The sequence below is a fragment of the Strix uralensis genome, chromosome 3 (assembly GCF_047716275.1).
Source record: "Strix uralensis isolate ZFMK-TIS-50842 chromosome 3, bStrUra1, whole genome shotgun sequence".
Classification (NCBI taxonomy): Eukaryota; Metazoa; Chordata; class Aves; order Strigiformes; family Strigidae; genus Strix; species Strix uralensis.
The window spans coordinates 31,898-50,355 of NC_133974.1; the positions used below are offsets into that span (position 1 = coordinate 31,898).

The 18,458-nt window shown below is 43.4% G+C and overlaps 1 protein-coding gene across 3 annotated transcripts; it reads right to left on the reverse strand.

Annotated features, from left to right (window-relative positions):
- Positions 1 to 505: 505 nt before the first annotated feature.
- On the reverse strand, positions 506 to 18,419 carry GPN1 (GPN-loop GTPase 1). 3 transcript variants are annotated; one of them, XM_074861105.1, is made up of 14 exons: positions 18,109 to 18,337; positions 17,918 to 18,011; positions 16,903 to 16,942; positions 15,269 to 15,335; positions 14,501 to 14,538; positions 13,885 to 13,963; positions 13,689 to 13,783; positions 11,053 to 11,098; positions 8,869 to 9,015; positions 7,028 to 7,110; positions 4,362 to 4,401; positions 3,560 to 3,650; positions 2,962 to 3,069; positions 506 to 1,069 (listed from the first exon to the last, which is right to left on the reverse strand). In XM_074861105.1, exons 1-14 carry the CDS (start codon positions 18,268 to 18,270, stop codon positions 978 to 980), a joined length of 1,182 nt encoding a protein of 393 aa, XP_074717206.1. In that variant the 5' UTR covers positions 18,271 to 18,337; the 3' UTR covers positions 506 to 977. The 3 variants fall into 3 exon arrangements, with proteins under 3 accessions (XP_074717206.1, XP_074717208.1, XP_074717209.1); XM_074861107.1 differs by lacking the exon at positions 16,903 to 16,942 and having other exon boundaries at positions 15,269 to 15,342; positions 18,109 to 18,419; XM_074861108.1 differs by lacking the exons at positions 15,269 to 15,335; positions 16,903 to 16,942; positions 18,109 to 18,337.
- Between the last annotated feature and the right edge of the window lie 39 nt (positions 18,420 to 18,458).

The window sequence follows — 18,458 nt, forward strand, 5'->3', positions numbered from 1 at the left end:
GCTGCACTGCCCAAGAGAGACGCTGCTGAACTGCCAACAGACACCCCCGCCCCACCGAAGGGGCTCGATCCCTCAGCTGCCGCCACGCTGCACCCAGGCATGGCCAGTACCGGCTCTGCCCCCTGGCCCTTCGCCCCGGAGGTGGCAGCGGCCATGCCCGGTGGTGCCGCCGGGAAAGTCTCGTCGGGTCTCTGTGTCCTTGTCTACCTTCCTGTGAGCGCTCAGCCACAGAAAGGCCTTTGTTCTACGTTACCTACAGCTACACAGCCAGTACACTGCCATGCACACTGCAGTTCTCAGCCGAATCAAGCCAGATTCTTTTTATCACTTTCCCTCCCAGGAACTTTCTTTACTCAAGATGTTCCCAGGAGGCAGCTGTATTGTGTCTGTGGAATGTAATTAAGATGCACTTGCTGTGCATCCATCGAGGTGGGCTGTAAGCATAGAAAAAAAAGTCTCACGTTAGAAAGGTGAAATGAAATTTCCTGCTACGAACCATCACACATTTGTTAGTACATAAAATATATTTAATTAAAACCAAAACATCAAACACTAGATTGGTGAAGTTTCACGCAGCAGAGATTTCACTTGTGTCCTGGCTGCAGCAGACACCTGCCTGCACAAGGTGAACAGAAGCCACTTTTGGAGACCACTAAGTACTCTAGATGCTCATGCTCTCAGAGCTCAAAATCCAAGCTCTCAACAGGCACACCTGAAGAATCTGGAGCGAAAGTAGTGCCATCTGGTTCCTTCAGCTCCAGGAAGTCACCATGGCAGATGGCCAAATGTGCAGTCAGTTGGATACAAGACCTTCAACTCGCATGACCAACAGTTACTGCAGGAAGGAAGATTTTATATCAGAGGAAGCTATTCACAGATAGAAGACTTCACGTACAGTTCCATGCAAGATTCTTTATGCTGTTCCTTTACTTTTAACTCCATTACAAGGGATGCCAAATCGTCTATTTCTGAAGGTCTCATTCATTTGGGTTGCTGCTTCTCTGGTATTTCACCCGCGTCTCTTGCATAAAGTTTCTGAAGGCTGGTTCTTCATGACTCTCCTCAGTAACTGGGGAAACAAATCCACAGTTACAGCACTATTTCACTTGTTCTACTTGTGTTACTAAAGAAAGTGTCATGGTTTGAACTCGGCCAGTAGCCAATCAGCACATGGCCAGTCATTTACTCCACAGCCCACCCTGCCCCGTGAAATAGGGGAGGGCCAAAAAAAAGAAATTTGTAGGTTGAAAAAAAAAAAAAAATTGTAACAAAACAACAGTAACAATAGTAAGTCTGAACGGGTAATATACAATGCAGTTACACAGCAGGTACACCGCCCACCCCCAGCAACGATCCCGACCGCACCAGACATTCCACCACGCTGACCAGGAAAATGGAAACGAGAGAGCACGTCTCCTTTAGATACTGAGCATGACGTCACATGATGTGGAATACTCCAGTGACAGATCCGGCAGGCCCTCCAGCTGTGCTCCCTCTCAGCCCAAGGAAAGTTAACTCTATCCTGGCCAAAACCAGGACAGAAAGCTAGAGTCAAGCGAGTCAGAGCAACACATAAATTCTGTTTGATCTTCCACCTCATTACAAGGCAAAAGAAATAAGTGATCCTAAAAATCAGTGGAACAGGGAAAGACTGAAGATTAGGTCTGTGAGCTATGTAAGAGAAAAAAAAAAAAAAAAAAATCACACACTGGGAGAACTTAGAAGATTGCTCCAAGACACAGGAAAAGAAGAGAGCCAGGGACAGAAACCGTAAGGCCAAAAAGATGATGAAACACACTGTTGTCACGTCCCGCTCAGAGGAGGGAGACAAGTGACTCAGATTGGTAAATCCCCAACGGAGTGGACAGCGGTGAGACAAGTCTCAAAGTCCAGACATTTATTAACTTCCCACAATGTACTAATTGGATACATGATAACTGGCTGCGTATATAACGAGTTGTGGCAAGCAATACAGTGTGCCTTGTGTTGCTTAACGGCAGTGAAGGAGAAGGGGAAAAAGGAAAGGAGGGAGATGGAGGGAGCAGAGGAATAGAGATCACTGCTCTGGGCTCCTCCATCCCGCCAGCGAGGGTTCCAGGAGGCATCTGCCTTCTTCACTTCACTCTCCGACCCCCCCTCTCCTTGCCCCCCCTCAATTTATACCCCCTCTCCTTGGGTCCGTCCCCTAGGTCGACCCACACACCTACGTATCCCGTGGATGGGGAGGGGTCAGGTGTTTCATGGGATGATGTAATTAGCATGATCTTGTTAGTCTTCGTTAGCATATCCAGGGTGTTCACTTTAATACACCTTCCGTGGATCACGAAGCAAAGGTCATTCACCGGACAGATGCCCCTTGAGACTTGACCAGGTGCCCCAGAGCAGAACCATCCTGTCCCCACAGGGCTCCCCCCTCCAGCTGCCTCCTGTGTCACTGGGGCAGCCTCATCAGCTTCGACCTCCCCACCACCCACCCCGGCACTGGAGTTTCATTCCTTGCGAGTGCTTGAGACATTCCTCAGCTCGGAAGCCTCCACTCCCCCCGCTATCCTTCATCTCTTGCTCAGGCTGTTGTTCTCAGTCTTTGTTTCTCGCAGGCCTGTTTCTTTCAGGACCTGTTTTTACAAGTGTCTCACAGTGGTGTGTTAATCAGGTTCTGAGGTCACTGCATGCTCCGAGCATAGTAAGTTGTCTAGTTTATGCATGTTATACACCTATTAAAAATAATTACTGGAATATAAAATTTACAGTTGAACTTTCACAAAGGTTAGAGAGTGGTATCACTGGACTAAGGATTGCAGCTGGGCTTCTGCTTCGGATTCAGACACCTGTATTTAGGTGACTGAATGTTTGCTTGTCTCCTAGGCTCTCATTAGAGTCAATCCACTTAATAAGATACGCAAGGGTTTTCCTGACTAGACAGGCAGCTTTTAGACCAGATCAGATCCCTCATTCCCTTACCTTCATGGTCAATGTCATCGGTATCACTCTCCCTCTCTTCTTCTTCATCAAGAGTTCCTCGTGTTAGGATCAGCTCAGAGGGACTCATTGCAGAAGCATCATCAGACCCTTGAAGGGAACAGGAATGGCTATACACAAAACTGCAGGCTAACAAACAAGTAAGTTAGCTCATGCCCTGACAATTTCTATAAACATAGCAATTAATTCCTACTCCAAAGGGACAGAAAGCTGTTCCTGGATTCCAAAGATACAGGACAGACTGCATCAGCACCATACTCAACCTCACATAAGGCAACAGTTCAACCACCAGCAGAGCCTTCTCATATTCTAATTTGACTGTTTCACCTTTCCTAGTACTTCACTTCTAGTACGTCCACTGCTTTATCTACCACAGCAGGGTTTCTTCTGCTTGTGTCCGACTGACACACAGAAGAGCCAAGTCTGAACCATCCCACAGGAACTAAAGCCCCACTCCTCTTTACTAACATTGAAGCTGCTTTCATGTTTTTGCTGGGAAGACAGAAAAGCACCGTATGACTTCTCAAGGCAGACTCTTCAGACAACTTCTGCTGTAAATACAATCTTCCTAGTAAGATACCTGCAAGCGTGTTGCCCTGCATACACACGCTGCCCATGTCCTTCCACAAGTGTTCCAGCTGCTCTCTCTTTTCTTTATTTTGAGCTTTCTCCTGTAGGTACAAAGTTACATGTGGATTCTGAGTACATTTAAAACATCAGTAGAAGAGCAATCTCACTCAATACCAGCAGTCTGACCCACAGCCAGAAAGCAGAAGTCAGTAAGCTGGTCTTACATTACAACTAAGGTTACACAGAACTTTTGGATCATCATGGAAAACAACCTCCAGCACGATGGACTTCAAGAACATTTTTAGTAGCATCAGGAAGCCAAACTCAGTGAAGTTGTGCCTGCAGAGAACTGTCCTGTGGACAGCCAGAACTCAAGGTGAGCAGAACTACTGATTTTGGTACTGCAATTCAGTCTTCATTACTGTCTAAGTGAAAACAGTGCACTTGACTGTGCAGAAAGATACACTGATATTCTCAACAAACCACTTTGGAAAGTTATTTTTAAAAAAGTCTCTATCCTTCTGAATGGAAGATAGAAAAATATTTCCCAATCATTTTCTCACAATTTGCCCAAATAATAAGCACTAAAAAACTGAGCAACATCTGTTTTACAAAACATCTTTATTTTTGTGAAGATATGCTTCACCAAATCTAGGGAAGAAAACACATGGTGAGCTTTAGGATAGGAGTTTTTCCACAACGAGTATGATTAGTAAATCAAATATCAGACCCTCCCAACACAGAGGCAATTGTGTGCATAAAAGTGACCCCAAGATACACTGTCCAGGTATACAATAATTAAAAGTACTTACCAGTGTTTTCCTCAGGCGCTCATATTCTGGACGATATTCTCTGTAAAGACAGAGTGCATTCAGTCTGAATACATGATTTATATTAAGTAAGAATCATCTTGGAGGCTTGTTTCTAACCAAAAAAGTTTTCATCAAATCATAGCACGGTTTGGGTGGGAAGGGACCTTACAGCCCATCCAGTCCCACCCCCTGCCCCGGGCAGGGACACCTTCCACTAGCCCAGGTTGCCCAAAGCCCCATCCAACCTGGCCTTGAACCCTTCCAGGGAGGGGGCAGCCACAGCTTCTCTGGGCAACCTGTGCCAGAGCCTCACCCCCGCCACAGGGAAGAATTTCTTCTTAATATCTAATCTAAATCTCCCCTGTTTCAGTTTAAAACCATTTCCCCTCGTCCTATCCCTACCTCCCTGATGAAGAGTCCCTCCCCCCTTTCTGTAGCCCCTTTAAGTACTGGAAGGTCACTCTAAAGTCTCCCTGGAGCCTTCTCTAGGCTTTCATGTTTGAGGAACACCTCAGAAAGACTAATGGTACTTTTTACCCAGATTTGAATTCTGAAACCAATGGATGCAAAATAAGTGAACATACTTCATTAAAATAGCAAACTTTTCTCACACCATCTTCTTGGATAAGAAATTAAACCAGCTCGATTGAGATAGTCATTTCACTGCTGTACCTAATCAGCAGATCTATCACTTTCCTCTAATCACCGACATGACTTTCTCCGTCAGTACTTGTGCCTCAATGGGATCTCATACAGAAACTGTTCATAGACTTGCAAACTAATGTACCACTATGGGACCTTTGAAATATTTCTTTAATGAAGTAAGGATAACGCGGATATGGATAGCCTCTTCTAAGAATCATGGAACGGTCTGGGTTGAAAGGGACTTTCAAAGATCATCTGGTCTAACCTCCCCTTGCCACAGGAAGGGACATCTCTCACCAGATCAGGTTGCTCAAAGCCCCGTCCAGCCTGACCTGGAACGCTTCCAATGACGGGGCATCCACAGCTGCTCTGGGCAACCCACTGCAGTGTCTCACCACCCTCATCGTAAAAATTTCTCTCTTATGTCCAATCTAACTCCACCCTCTTTCAGTTTAAAGCCGTTGTCCCTTGTCCTGTCACTACAGGCCTTGGTAGAAAGTCTCTCTCTGTCTTATAAGCCCCCTTTAAATACAGAAAGGCCGCAATAAGGTCTCCCTGAAGCCTTCTCTTCTCCAGGCTGAACAGCCCCACCTCTCTCAGCCTGTCTTCACAGCAGAGGTGTTCCAGACCTCTGATTGTTTCTGTGGCCTCCTCTGGCCCCGCTCTGACAGGTCCATGTCTTTCCCGTACCGTGGGCCAGAGCTGGACCCAGTGCTCCAGGCAGGGTACCACGAGAGCAGAGTAGAGGCGCAGAATCCCCTCCCTCGAACTCCTGGCCAGGCTTCTTCTGATGCAGCCCAGGATACAACCACCTTTCTGGGCTGCAAGCACGGTCTGGTGGCTTATAAGAAACCTTTAACTAGAGTTTCATTATGTAGGCAGTGTATCCCAGAATAATTGTTAGGTTACGTGGTAAAACTCCTCAGCACCTCCAAAGAGCACAGAGACACATTTGGAGGGGGGAAGCACAAATAATACCCTGCCCAGATACTCCCAGGCCCATCACGGGAGAGCTGTCAAACCATCAGAGCCATTCTCAACAAGCCCAGAGGAACACAGGGGCACGTGGCAGGCAGGGAATCCAAATTAAGGGCTCAGAGGAAGGGATACCTACCCCAGCTGGCCCAGGAGAACCATGAGCCCCATGGTCTGGGCATTAAACCCATCACCAGGGCTCGCCGGGAGCTCTCCGGGTCACCTCGTGGGCACAGAGGGGTGGCTGCCTGGGGGTGGGGGACACATTATGGGATGCAGGGAAAGAGCACTTGGGGAAAGCACAGAATTTACTATGTGATGTTTAGGGGAGCAACCAAAGGTGAAAAAAGGGAGGGATTTAGGAGATTTGGGGAGTAACAACTGTGGGAAATAGAGGGATAAAGGAATAAATGTGTCTATTTATGCACGTCTGCATGTAAGCAGAGTCTAGGCGGTATGCAGACCTGCATGCATGACCAGGCCAGACGAATCAGACCTAGGAGCATGAAGTTGTAGCAGCTTCTCTCCAGCTATCCAATCCAGCATGATATATTTTACTCTAACAATAATCTATGGTCTGGTTTATGTATTTCCAAGTTATCCAATTTACTGGATTTACTTTCTAATGCTATAGAGCAGCCTGGCAGTATTTCATAGGGAGGAATCCAGTAAGGAGCAAATTTTCAAAGAATTATTGAATTTCAACTTGCTCATCTATTCAGTCTGTGAAGTTGATCCGCTAACTTCCTGAGGATAATTCAAATCCTGATCACTGTACAGAATCAGAGGAAAAAAATTACTTCAGAGATTTGCTGGCACAGACAGCTTTTACTTTTTCGACTGAATAGTTAGCACAAAAATTCACCACTGAATAGTTCCTTTTGACTGCTGCTTTTTATGCTGACTCTTGTACTTAAGTTTATTAGAAACCCTAGACTACCTTGGTTGTGAAAAGTGAATAGTCCTTCAAATCAAAGGAGTGGGCTCATGAATCAGTAACTTCAGCAAATATTCACTGAGTCAGGGACCAATGGTTACCACCTTACCTCTCATACTCATCTACAGCTTTAGAAAGCTGAACAAAGAAGTCATCCAGTCCTGTGCCAAGCACAGCAGAAACACCAACCACCTGGAAAAGAAAACCATATACCAGAACTGAAGAGTAATCAAACCAAGTTTTTAGGTAACTGATGGATGATCAGAGCTGAAAAGACTAAGCAGTATCTTAAAAAAAAACAAAAAACCAAACCAACAAACAAACAAAAACCTAAACCAAAAAAAACAGGGGACTAATGATACCCATTTACTCGTTACAGTGACATAAGAGACAAATTTTACCATGGGGCGGGTAGCAACAGTTAAAAAAAAGAAAACCTGACTCTTCACCCATCCTTGTACCTCCAATCTCAATACCCCACGACAAACATACTTAAGACAATACAATGCCTAAACATAATGAACAAGATAGGGCAATTCAAAAGAAAGGTCGTGCCTTTCTTCTGTTCACTTGGTTATTGTTAATAATCCAGGTTCTCATTCTGAACCTAGTACTGCAAGCGGCTGGTATGACTGCTGCAATATCAGTGTACTAGAACTAAAGAACAAAGCAGCCCACAGGAACTGACCTTTTGCCTCTGAAGTTGTAACACTTTGTATTTAGCTGAAGCACATTTTAAAAGGTACCCAATCCAACCCCCAGAACAGCAAGAGACCGAGAACTAAATCAGTTACTATGGCAATACATTCAAAATGCACATCTGCTTTCCAATGGGAACTTGTCTATCATTACAATTCTGGCTCTTTGTTCTGCTTTTATTAAATCAATTATCTAAAAATATCTTTAATTAAGACTATTACTAGCCAGTACTTGTTGACCCTTAAGAATCTTACATCCTCTAATGAAAATTCTCCCTCTTTTTCATCAGCAAGACAGTCTTAACTACTCACTTTCAAACATAAGACTTTTTCCAACACAGCCTTGGATTTTATCAATAGTACAGTAAATATGCAGACAATCAAGCATTCCAAAGGATTTTAAGCATTAGCCTAGGCACTGTGCCAATATACACTAATATTTATACTTTCATTGCACTTAAGTACCCTCTGCACATGTCCTGCTTCCCAATCTACTCTTCTAATAGGTTTGACATGCGTACAAACAGTTGATTAGCAAATAAGGACTAGGAAGTACTTTAGTCCTGTTTTGAAATACTGTGTATTGTTCCACATAGGGCACTTACTGTGTTTTGGCTAAATTATCACTATAGTAATGGAATAATTTATTTTCATGCCTCTCTTGTAATAGGCAAAAAGCCAATAGCTTGCTGCTTCTTAAGTAAAAGCTGATGAAAAACACATTTAGCTGAACTCTTTTAGCACACACCATGGGATCATTAACATCCTCCAGTGTATAGTGCTGTCAGAGAAAGCGAATGGATTTGTCCTCTCAAAACCTGGTAAGTGGAAAAAACCCACTTTTTCTTGTGTCAGCAAACATACAGGATCTTTGTTTGGTTTTGAGATTCTTTCCCTTCTTCCTACATAGTAAATTGCCCAAGTGTACTTGGCACTTTCAGAACAAGAAGAATTCTCTCAGATGGGAGACACTGCAACACAGAACATTACCTCTTACCAGCCTATCTTCGCTTTCTTCTGATGATTAATCACAACTTAGTATTAAATGATTCGGGCTGCCAATCACTATGACAAGCAACTAGTTACTTTATGTTCAAACCAGCAAATTCTCAACCCCAATGCAAGGCTGATCAACAGACTGCAGTTCAAAAGGGTAGTGCAAAGCAGGTATTTATATACATCAATAATATCCTCCTTGAGCTTTCTCTTCTCAAGGCTTTATGAGAGGTAGTAAAAAAAGGAAGATTCTTACCTTCAGTGAACTGTAAAACTCATCCAACACTAGACTCATAGAACGAGTCAGGTTACTGACATAGGATGTCTCTTGATTCAGGGCATCCTGGAAAGTCTCAAAGTCCTGCATCCATTCTACTGCAAAACTGTGGTCAATTATGTCAGTCTGGAAGGAAAAGAGAAAACTTTCAGAAGTAATAATGATGAATTCTTAGCCTTAGGCTGTTAAGTGGACAAATAAAAAATTTCCATTTTAAACTTACTTTCAAAATATTCAGCCCTGGTCTGAAGTTTTCCAAGCTCTGTTTTTATCAAACCAACTACTTGAATACAGGAACAGAAGACAAACAACCACTATCCCTGTTTTAAGAAAGCATGTTTAAGGAAACAATTGCAAGTCTAAAGGCTTCTAAGGTTTACCAGAAATGGGCATCTAAAAATTGCATACTGTACAAGAAAGTTTAAGTTGTAAATATTGGCTTGTGTGATTGAGGCCAGACAAGAACAGTCCTCACTGAAGATCCCATCCTTCCTTGATTGGCCTGGGGGTCAGGGGGCTGAGGGCGCCATAGGCAACAGCCTACAGGATCTTTATAAAAAACGAGCTGTGCTCTGACCTGAAGTTACAATCTGAACTCAGTGCAAGATGATGAACACAAACAGATGAGATGGTTCCATAATTTTACATGGATTAGCACGCAAGCAGTCTGTTAAAGAGTTTGATAAACATCTCTTACCACATGTATATCCACTATTATCACAATATACAGGTGTCTAAAACTCTGATGTATTTAATTTCCCAGCACCAATGGGAAGGAGGAAAATAGGTAAAGTACTGCCTAGCATTACTCAAGAGATTTAAGACCCCGAATCCACCAAGGGTCAAACCTGTCTATTTAGAGTTAGCTTGATTAAATTCTATAAATAAAATCAAATCAACTCCATAAATTACATTATTTTTTTCCTCTGCAAATCTTAACATTCCTTAAATCTATGTGTTTGTCACAGCACACATATCGGTTCCTTGGGATTCTTCCATTCTTATAAAGTCAATTTTAAAATGCTTGTCAAAAATTCTTCAAATGCTCTTGATTTTACTTTTTACCAAAGGCTAAATATCCGATCAAAACAAAGTTTAAAGTTATGAATCCTACGCCTTGGGCCTACCTTTCCTTACATATACTGATGAAGTCCCATTTCTTTAAGTCTTTCAAAAAATATATTTTTAAGAGAGAATAATTTCTCTACCTCATACCTTTTTTCTACTGAAAAAGCTTAACAGCTTGTTTTAAAATTACTCTCTAGACTTAGAAAGAAAACAGTGTACAAAAACTTGCTAAGTAAGCAAGCAGATACCAGAGACATGCATGGTTTGGGTGACTGGGAAGATGTATGCAGCTGGAGGGAGGTAAAATTTCCCGAAGCATGGGTTTTCTAGAGGAAGTGTATGGGATAGACGTGTGCACACACACAAAGCTTGTCATGTTGGGGAGCAACTCCTTGAGTACAAAGGATGTCTGTGGGGAAAGGGAAGAGTACTCACACTAAAAATCTAATGGGATTCTTTTAATAGGTGAAATTGTTATGTTTAAAGAGGTGGCTAGCTGTTAAGCTCAAAAGCATTCCTTTAAGGCTACAAGTACCTTACACAGCAGTGGAAGTGTATCCTTAGGCTCAGAAGTATCTGCTTTCTGGCAAATACTGGCATATTTTTAGTGTCACTGATCAGGACCAAGCACCTTTTGTTAAGTTCTGCCTGCTACAACGTATAGGACACCTTCCTCAAAACAGGCAGGTGTTACACAACTCCCACTGTGAGTCATCAGCCTGTTGCTGAGTAGAAATAATTAATGATTAACACAATTGTTCTGAGGAAGCAGGGGACACATTCAGTAATGAACTTACCCTTACGTTATAAAGTTAAGTTTCCCTACAGCCTAGGGTTAAGGTGAAAAACATTTTTCAAATTGTTAGTATCATCTCTAACTTGAATGGTTGGGTGTAACTGCCCATCCCTGATTCTTTTTGTGCATGTGTATACCAGATTAAACACCCCTTTTAGATTCAGTTTTCAGCCTGCAGCTCCCTCCCAGCCTCTCTCTCCTAGAAAATCTATTATTGTAGCAAGACAAAGACACTACAGCAAAGCAAGCTAAACAGAACAATGTTCCACTAGGACATAGAAACTATAGCTTTAACTTACTTTGTTCATGACAACAATGAAAGGTAGCTTTGTCTTGTACAGGATACTGGCAGGGGTGGAAAACAAAACAAAAACCACAAAAAACATTAAAAATTAATTTAAATCTCACTAGAATGGAAAGCAAATCGAGCTTAAGGCAGACAAGACTTGTGCAAAACTGAATACATTTGACTTCAAAAGATAATAATTTTCCTCTGCATGAACTAGAAGGTAATTTTCACCCAGATTCTGATTAGCATAATTGAACAAAATATCCCCCCCCAGATGTAAGCACATATCTGTAAGATATAAAATCTCCTTCTACACACCCAGTTGGTTTTGATTACTATTTTCTGTGACTCTCAGAACCCAGTTTTTAACTCTCTCTACATTTTATAGTTATTTTGACTCAAACCTTAGGTTCTGAGGTATTATTGGTGAACTGAGGAATGAATTCAAGTAACTCAGAACATCTATAAAGCAAAACTACCTTGAAACACGAGCTTAGATATTCATTTCACTGTATATATTCTAGCATCTTTTGCTCAACACTAATGTCAGAAAATGCAGCATGTAATAAGACACGTTTTGCATTCTCCTATCACAGTGATGGAGCTTTTGACCTTGGTACAAGGATTGGTATGTTTTTTGAAAACTTTTTACCAACATTTACCATGAATTATGACAGCTGTAGATATGTTGATCTTTACATAGGTATTTAGTCCCTGGTTTAACATGAAACACATAAATCCATGTACGAGGAGGAATACAATAAATCAAGAACTCCATGCTATGCTAAGCTCCAAACAAATCTTGAAGAATCACCGAAAGTATTACCAATATTAAAAAAATAGAATAAAATATTATCTGTTTACAAGAAGCAGCTTAAACTAGGCTATCTTGATACGTCTTAGATAAATGATTTTATAAGCAACAGGCAGTGTTGATGTAACTCGCCTTCATCACATTAAGGTATCATGGATTATTTAATTCTTTCAGTGTGAGTTTTGGCCCAATGACCTCCAGATGTCCATTAGCACCTAAATTATTTTGCTTATCCAATGGGAAAACCACTAAGACAGAGAATAACCAAAACAGCAGATTAAGTGGTTATGAGGCATCAAACTGGACTTGCAGCCCAGAAAGCCAACCGTATGCTGGGCTGCATCAGAAGAAGCCTGGCCAGGAGTTCGAGGGAGGGGATTCTGCGCCTCTACTCTGCTCTCGTGGTACCCTGCCTGGAGCACTGGGTCCAGCTCTGGCCCACGGTACGGGAAAGACATGGACCTGTCAGAGCGGGGCCAGAGGAGGCCACAGAAACAATCAGAGGTCTGGAACACCTCTGCTGTGAAGACAGGCTGAGAGAGGTGGGGCTGTTCAGCCTGGAGAAGAGAAGGCTTCAGGGAGACCTTTGTGAGAGATGGATGACTTGTAAAAACAGGCCTGCGAGAAACAAAGACTGACAACAACAGCCTGAGCAAGAGATGAAGGATAGCGGGGGGAGTGGAGGCTTCCGAGCTGAGGAATGTCTCAAGCACTCGCAAGGAATGAAACTCCAGTGCCGGGGTGGGTGGTGGGGAGGTCGAAGCTGATGAGGCTGCCCCAGTGACACAGGAGGCAGCTGGAGGGGGGAGCCCTGTGGGGACAGGACGGTTCTGCTCTGGGGCACCTGGTCAAGTCTCAAGGGGCATCTGTCCGGTGAATGACCTTTGCTTCGTGATCCACGGAAGGTGTATTAAAGTGAACACCCTGGATATGCTAACGAAGACTAACAAGATCATGCTAATTACATCATCCCATGAAACACCTGACCCCTCCCCATCCACGGGATACGTAGGTGTGTGGGTCGACCTAGGGGACGGACCCAAGGAGAGGGGGTATAAATTGAGGGGGGGGCAAAGTGGGGGGGGCCCCAGAGAGTGCAGTGAAGCGAAGAAGATGTCTGCCTCCCAGAACCCTCACTGGAGGGGTCGACGCAGGAACTCAGAGCAGTGATCTCTATTCCTCTGCTCCCTCCATCTCCCTCCTTTCCTTTTTCCCCTTCTCCTTCACTGCCGTTAAGCAACACAAGGCACACTGTATTGCTTGCCACAACTCGTTATATACGCAGCCAGTTATCATGTATCCAATTAGTACATTGTGGGAAGTTAATAAATGTCTGGACTTTGAGACTTGTCTCACCGCTGTCCACTCCGTTGGGGATTTATGAATCTGAGTCACTTGTCCCCCTCGTCTGAGCAGGACTTGACAACCTTATTGCGGCCTTTCTGTATTTAAAGGGGGCTTATAAGACAGAGAGAGACTTTCTACCAAGGCCTGTAGTGACAGGACAAGGGACAACGGCTTTAAACTGAAAGAGGGTGGGGTTAGATTGGACATAAGGGAGAAATTTTTACGATGAGGGTGGTGAGACACTGCAGTGGGTTGCCCAGAGCAGCTGTGGATGCTCCGTCATTGGAAGCGTTCCAGGTCAGGCTGGACAGGGCTTTGAGCAACCTGATCTGGTGAGAGATGTCCGTTCCTGTGGAAGGGGAGGTGGACTAGGTGGTCTTTAAAGGTCCATTTCAACCCAAACCATTCTATGATTCCCCTCCAAAGTAAGCATCAAAGAGACACAGCAGTCAAAGCAGATGCACTGCATTTTCAGCTTTTCTTACCTGCAGGCATACAACATGTTGGACATAAAGGTGATAGGGTTAGTACTGCGAGAGGTGTCCATCACATAAACAACAACCAAAGGAAAAGAGGAAGCCTAGAAACACAAAGTAAAAGATATTTTAATTAGAAGTACATGCTGTCAACAGTAACTTCATTCACACAGCCTCACTGTCAAATCACGTAGAAAACACTTACCAAGGCCTCAGTTATGATGGTTCCTGATGCTGACCAGGTGAACACCTCAATTTGCCCTGGTGTGTCAATAATAACATACCTGGTAAGAGGTCACCCCAGACAAACAATAAGGGAAAATCAGTTAAGCACAAGGTCCTGTTCTGACTAGATTACCACAAGCACATAACGGCAAATCACATGATTATTCTGTTACGTATCAGAAAAGCTTCTCCCAAACAGTGACAAGATTTGTGGGCATGCCTGAAAATTTCTTGTGTGAATTTTATAACTAAGAAGCACATATCATGTTCAGACTCTATTAAAGTTGAAGGCATCAATTTGACAGACACTCAGTTCTGCAAACTCTTCAGAAGAAGAATTAATTGTTGCCTAATTGAACTGTGCATGAGAAAAAATGACAGTCTAATGGAAGACAAGAAAAGCAGAACTGGAATCAGCAGACATTTCTTCGATGTATCCGAAGAAAGTCTAGTTTATCTAATTCCACGCTCTTTTCCACATAAAATTTATACCAAGGCTGAAAAACAACTAGAAAACATGCAGAGAACCTTTTTAGATTTCACATGGTTTTCCCACACTGATCCCAGAAAAGTAGAACTTGGTAGAATTTACTCACTTGGATGCATTCTGTCTTTTTTCAATAAACTTCATCACCTGATTGAAAAAAGAAGGAATATACTTTGTATTTAGGCTCAAAACAGGAAACTTTCATAATCATTTCATAACAGAAACTACATTATCTTGCACAGCTGCATGTATGTATCAACTGAAGATTAAAGCCTCTAAGTTTTTCAATGTGTGAAGATGCCCTACTAAGGAAGGGTGGAAAATGCTCAGACACTGCATAGGTCAAGGACAATCTTGATTTTGTCTGTGTTCAAGTACCTGGCTAAAGAAATGGAATAACAAATGCAGTTGTCGCCCACCTTTTCACTAAGAGATTGTGCACTGTCTCTATCTCTCGCTTAAGTTCCATCCCAGCACTGATTTAGCATTATGACTTAAGAGCGGTCCATTACTAAATAACCCTAGGGAAACTTAACTCATTTCCTGAAGTGAGCTTCCCTACTTCAAAATCACAGCATTCGTGTGAAAGATTTTATAGCGAACGTCATGCAACAGAACAGTTATGTACAGAGACCAAAGAACATTCTGTACACGTGGCTTTTAAATTTTACTTTTAAAAAAGCTGAAAAACTGGAATCTCTCAAACGAAAGCTAATGCACTTTGGCTGCTTTGTAAAGGACATGGCTCTGTACGGAGAACGCTCTAACGCCAAAGACGTATGAGGAGGCTAACCAACCGCAGTGCTCTCTGAGACTCCAAATACACAAAAAGCCCCACAGTCTCCCAGCACAGCGTCACATAGGAACAACCTCGTACCTGATCAAATCTTGTAGCAAAGAGATTGAGAGAGGTCACTATCCCACCATTTGGGCCCAGTCCGTATCTAGACACTTCATTTAGGAAAGCAGATGATTATGCATGTTAAATATCTTGCAGCAAGAGACAGGACCCCTAATACATGATTAAGTAATTAAGTGATGCAGTAGCGTAACAAACACAAAGTGGTCTCCCTCTTGCCCAAACACATGTGACTGACAAGAGGAAAAGGGGCTATGCTGTAGCTTCCCCTTGCCATTATTCAAGCATTATCATTATGGTTGGACTAGATGATCTTCAAGGTCTTTTCCAACCTAGATGATTCCATGATTCGGTGATTCCGGACAAAGAGAAAATATACGTACGTGTATACATCAAAGCCATCTTTGTCTTTCCAAAAAGATTTACAACACGGCCTGTAACTCAGAATTTAACAATGTCCTGAATGCACTTAATTTTAAGCATTTATACTTCAAAAGGTAATTAAAAGATTTCTTGCACAAATACATTTCAGCAGAATTTAAATGATAATGGGAATCAATACTGTAAAGATACTTGAAGTGCCAGCTTAAAGATGAAGATTTCAAAATCCTTTTTTATGCATAAAGATCTGTATACAAATTATGTTCAAAGAAACAAAGATATTTAATGTTTTTTAACTGCACAAGAACCAGCACTGATTCATCAGTACATACTGCCTCACAGGACCACTACTCTCCATACCCAAACATGAGGCCAGGGACCCTCCTCAAGCATTATTTAATGAGATGCTTAAACTCCAGTAATGGCCAACAGTAAAGCAAATAATACACCTACATACCAAATGGAAACCTATACGTCGATGTTTTGTTGGTAACTCCAAATCAAACAGCAGTCAAAATCAAGAATCCTATCCCCCACCATCTTTATTCCTGTCTAAAATACTAAATTTGTGAGTCACGCTAGCAAGTCACCCAAACACTACATATCATCCCCATTTGCATAAGCTATTACTTAGGAGACAACAGACCTCCATACCCCTCTGGAAATGCAGTCATTTTAGTGTAATGTTACTGAACTACAGTCACCAAAATACTGTGCAGCAAGAGCCAACAGTCCAACGTCTTTGAGATTCAGAAAGACAACAATGGTTTGTGGTCAAATGATGTAGAAATAGTTCTTTTCTCCACCTACTACAGGCAAATAGGAATTTGCACATTTGTGTATAACAAAATTTGTACATGATTTTAATTATAGATAAATTATTTATATACATTTTTAAATATAAATAATTTTTAAAACATGGGGAAAAGGCTGCTGGCTTCCACAAAGAAATATAGAAGCTCTTTGAAAGAACAACAGGAAAAAAAAAATTGTGGGCAGAGTGCCTATCATTTGTAAAAACGTACTCTTAGGCGGAATCACTTTTATCCCAGGCAAAAATGACCTAGAGAGTACCAAATCTTGTAGAACATATGCTTCTAACCTCACATGCAAGAAATACATAGTCAAAAACTTCTGATCTTCACGTAACATTCTGCATTACTGCGATCCCCAACAACTCCTGCCCCCTTCATCGCACTGTGCAGCAATGACAGACTATGTTCACAAAATCTGAGAATCCAAATATCATTATTCAGACAAAAAAAGGATACTGTTTCATGACTTCTTTGTACTTCACAGTGTCTCTAATATCTAGAGGAGGAAGACATATAAATAGTCTTAGGACATCACTTTTAAAATATCCTTCTTCGATTTGCTGATAGGTGAAAGCCCTTCTTTTTCTAGCTAGTCTCCTTTTGTCTCAAATCTAGCATCAACACGAAAAATCTCCCAAGCAGATTAAACAAAATCTAATATTAGCTACCCTCTCAAGATACATATGAAACTCTATGTGAAACACCACCAATTTAGGGATTTAACAATAACTGCTGCAGTTAATTTTTACTGTCAGCTGGTTAACACCGTATACAAACCTAGCTGTACTATTAGAGACCCAGCACTGGAACAGATACCCTGATTATTCATCTGACATCAACAACACAACGCTGGTATCCACACTGCCTTTCTTACCCTCTGAAAAGGCAGGCTGACAAACTTTAGAAACCTTAATAGACGGGACCCTCAGAAACCTAATGATTGCTAAGCCCTTTGGAACGACTAAACATAATGTCTGTTTTATTGTTAAGGTATTTTCTCTAAAATTCATGTCTTTTAAAGAGCTTTAAAGAAGTTATTTGGTAGCACACATGGCTACCACCGTTCTGGATGTAGGAAACCAGATTGAATCTACTAATGTGTTCATCACTGACAAAGAAAACAAACCCACGGGAACCCAAACACATCAAATCACACCAGATGATGCAAAAAATGTATGAATGCAATGAAAGAATGCCTTCAGTCCTAAAAATTCAGTTGTTAAAGATTGGTAGAAGAAAAGAGCCAAATTTAATTTAAAAAAATATAGTCCTTCTTGTGTTAGGACTTGGAATCTCTTGAAGAGGATAGAAGCAACCTAGCCAAACACCTCACGTAACCCATCCCCTGGCTTCCGCGAGACGTATGAAAAGCAGTGAACCACAACCGGGTTTATTTCTTTACGGCAAAACAGAGTCGCTTTCTGCCGGCGGACCCCCCCAGCGCGCCGCCCGCCGGCCCGGCGGCACTCACCGATGTTGGCGGGGAAGGGCAGGCCGCGCACGGCGGGGTCCAGGTTGATCACGTACGGCGGGCAGCGCTGCCCGTGCAGGTGGGCCGCCAGGCGCTGAGGGGACACGAGGAGGCGTCAGGCCCCGCTGGACACGGAGGCAGCGCTGGGGGAAACCGGCATCTCCCCGCAGCGCTCCCCCGCCGCCCCTCACCTGCACGAAGGTGGTTTTCCCGGAGCCGGCCATGCCCAGCACCAGCACGCACACCGGGGCCGCTGCCGCCGCTGCCGCCAGCTCCTCACTCGCCGCCGCCATCTTCCCGACTCTCCCTTGTCCTTCCGGGCCGCAGGGCGCGGCCCCACAGCGCCCCGCCATGACGTGCGCAGGGCCCGGCCGTCGCCCTGCTGCCGCCGGCCCAGCGCGCACCGCGGCCTCCCCGCGCCGGGCGGCCCGCTCGGGGCCCGGGGGCAGCCGGCAGCCGCCGCCGCGGGGGCCCGGGGCTGGCTGACAACCCCCCCGCAGGCCCCGGGGCCCGCCGCCGCCGCGCGGGGGCGGCCGGAAGC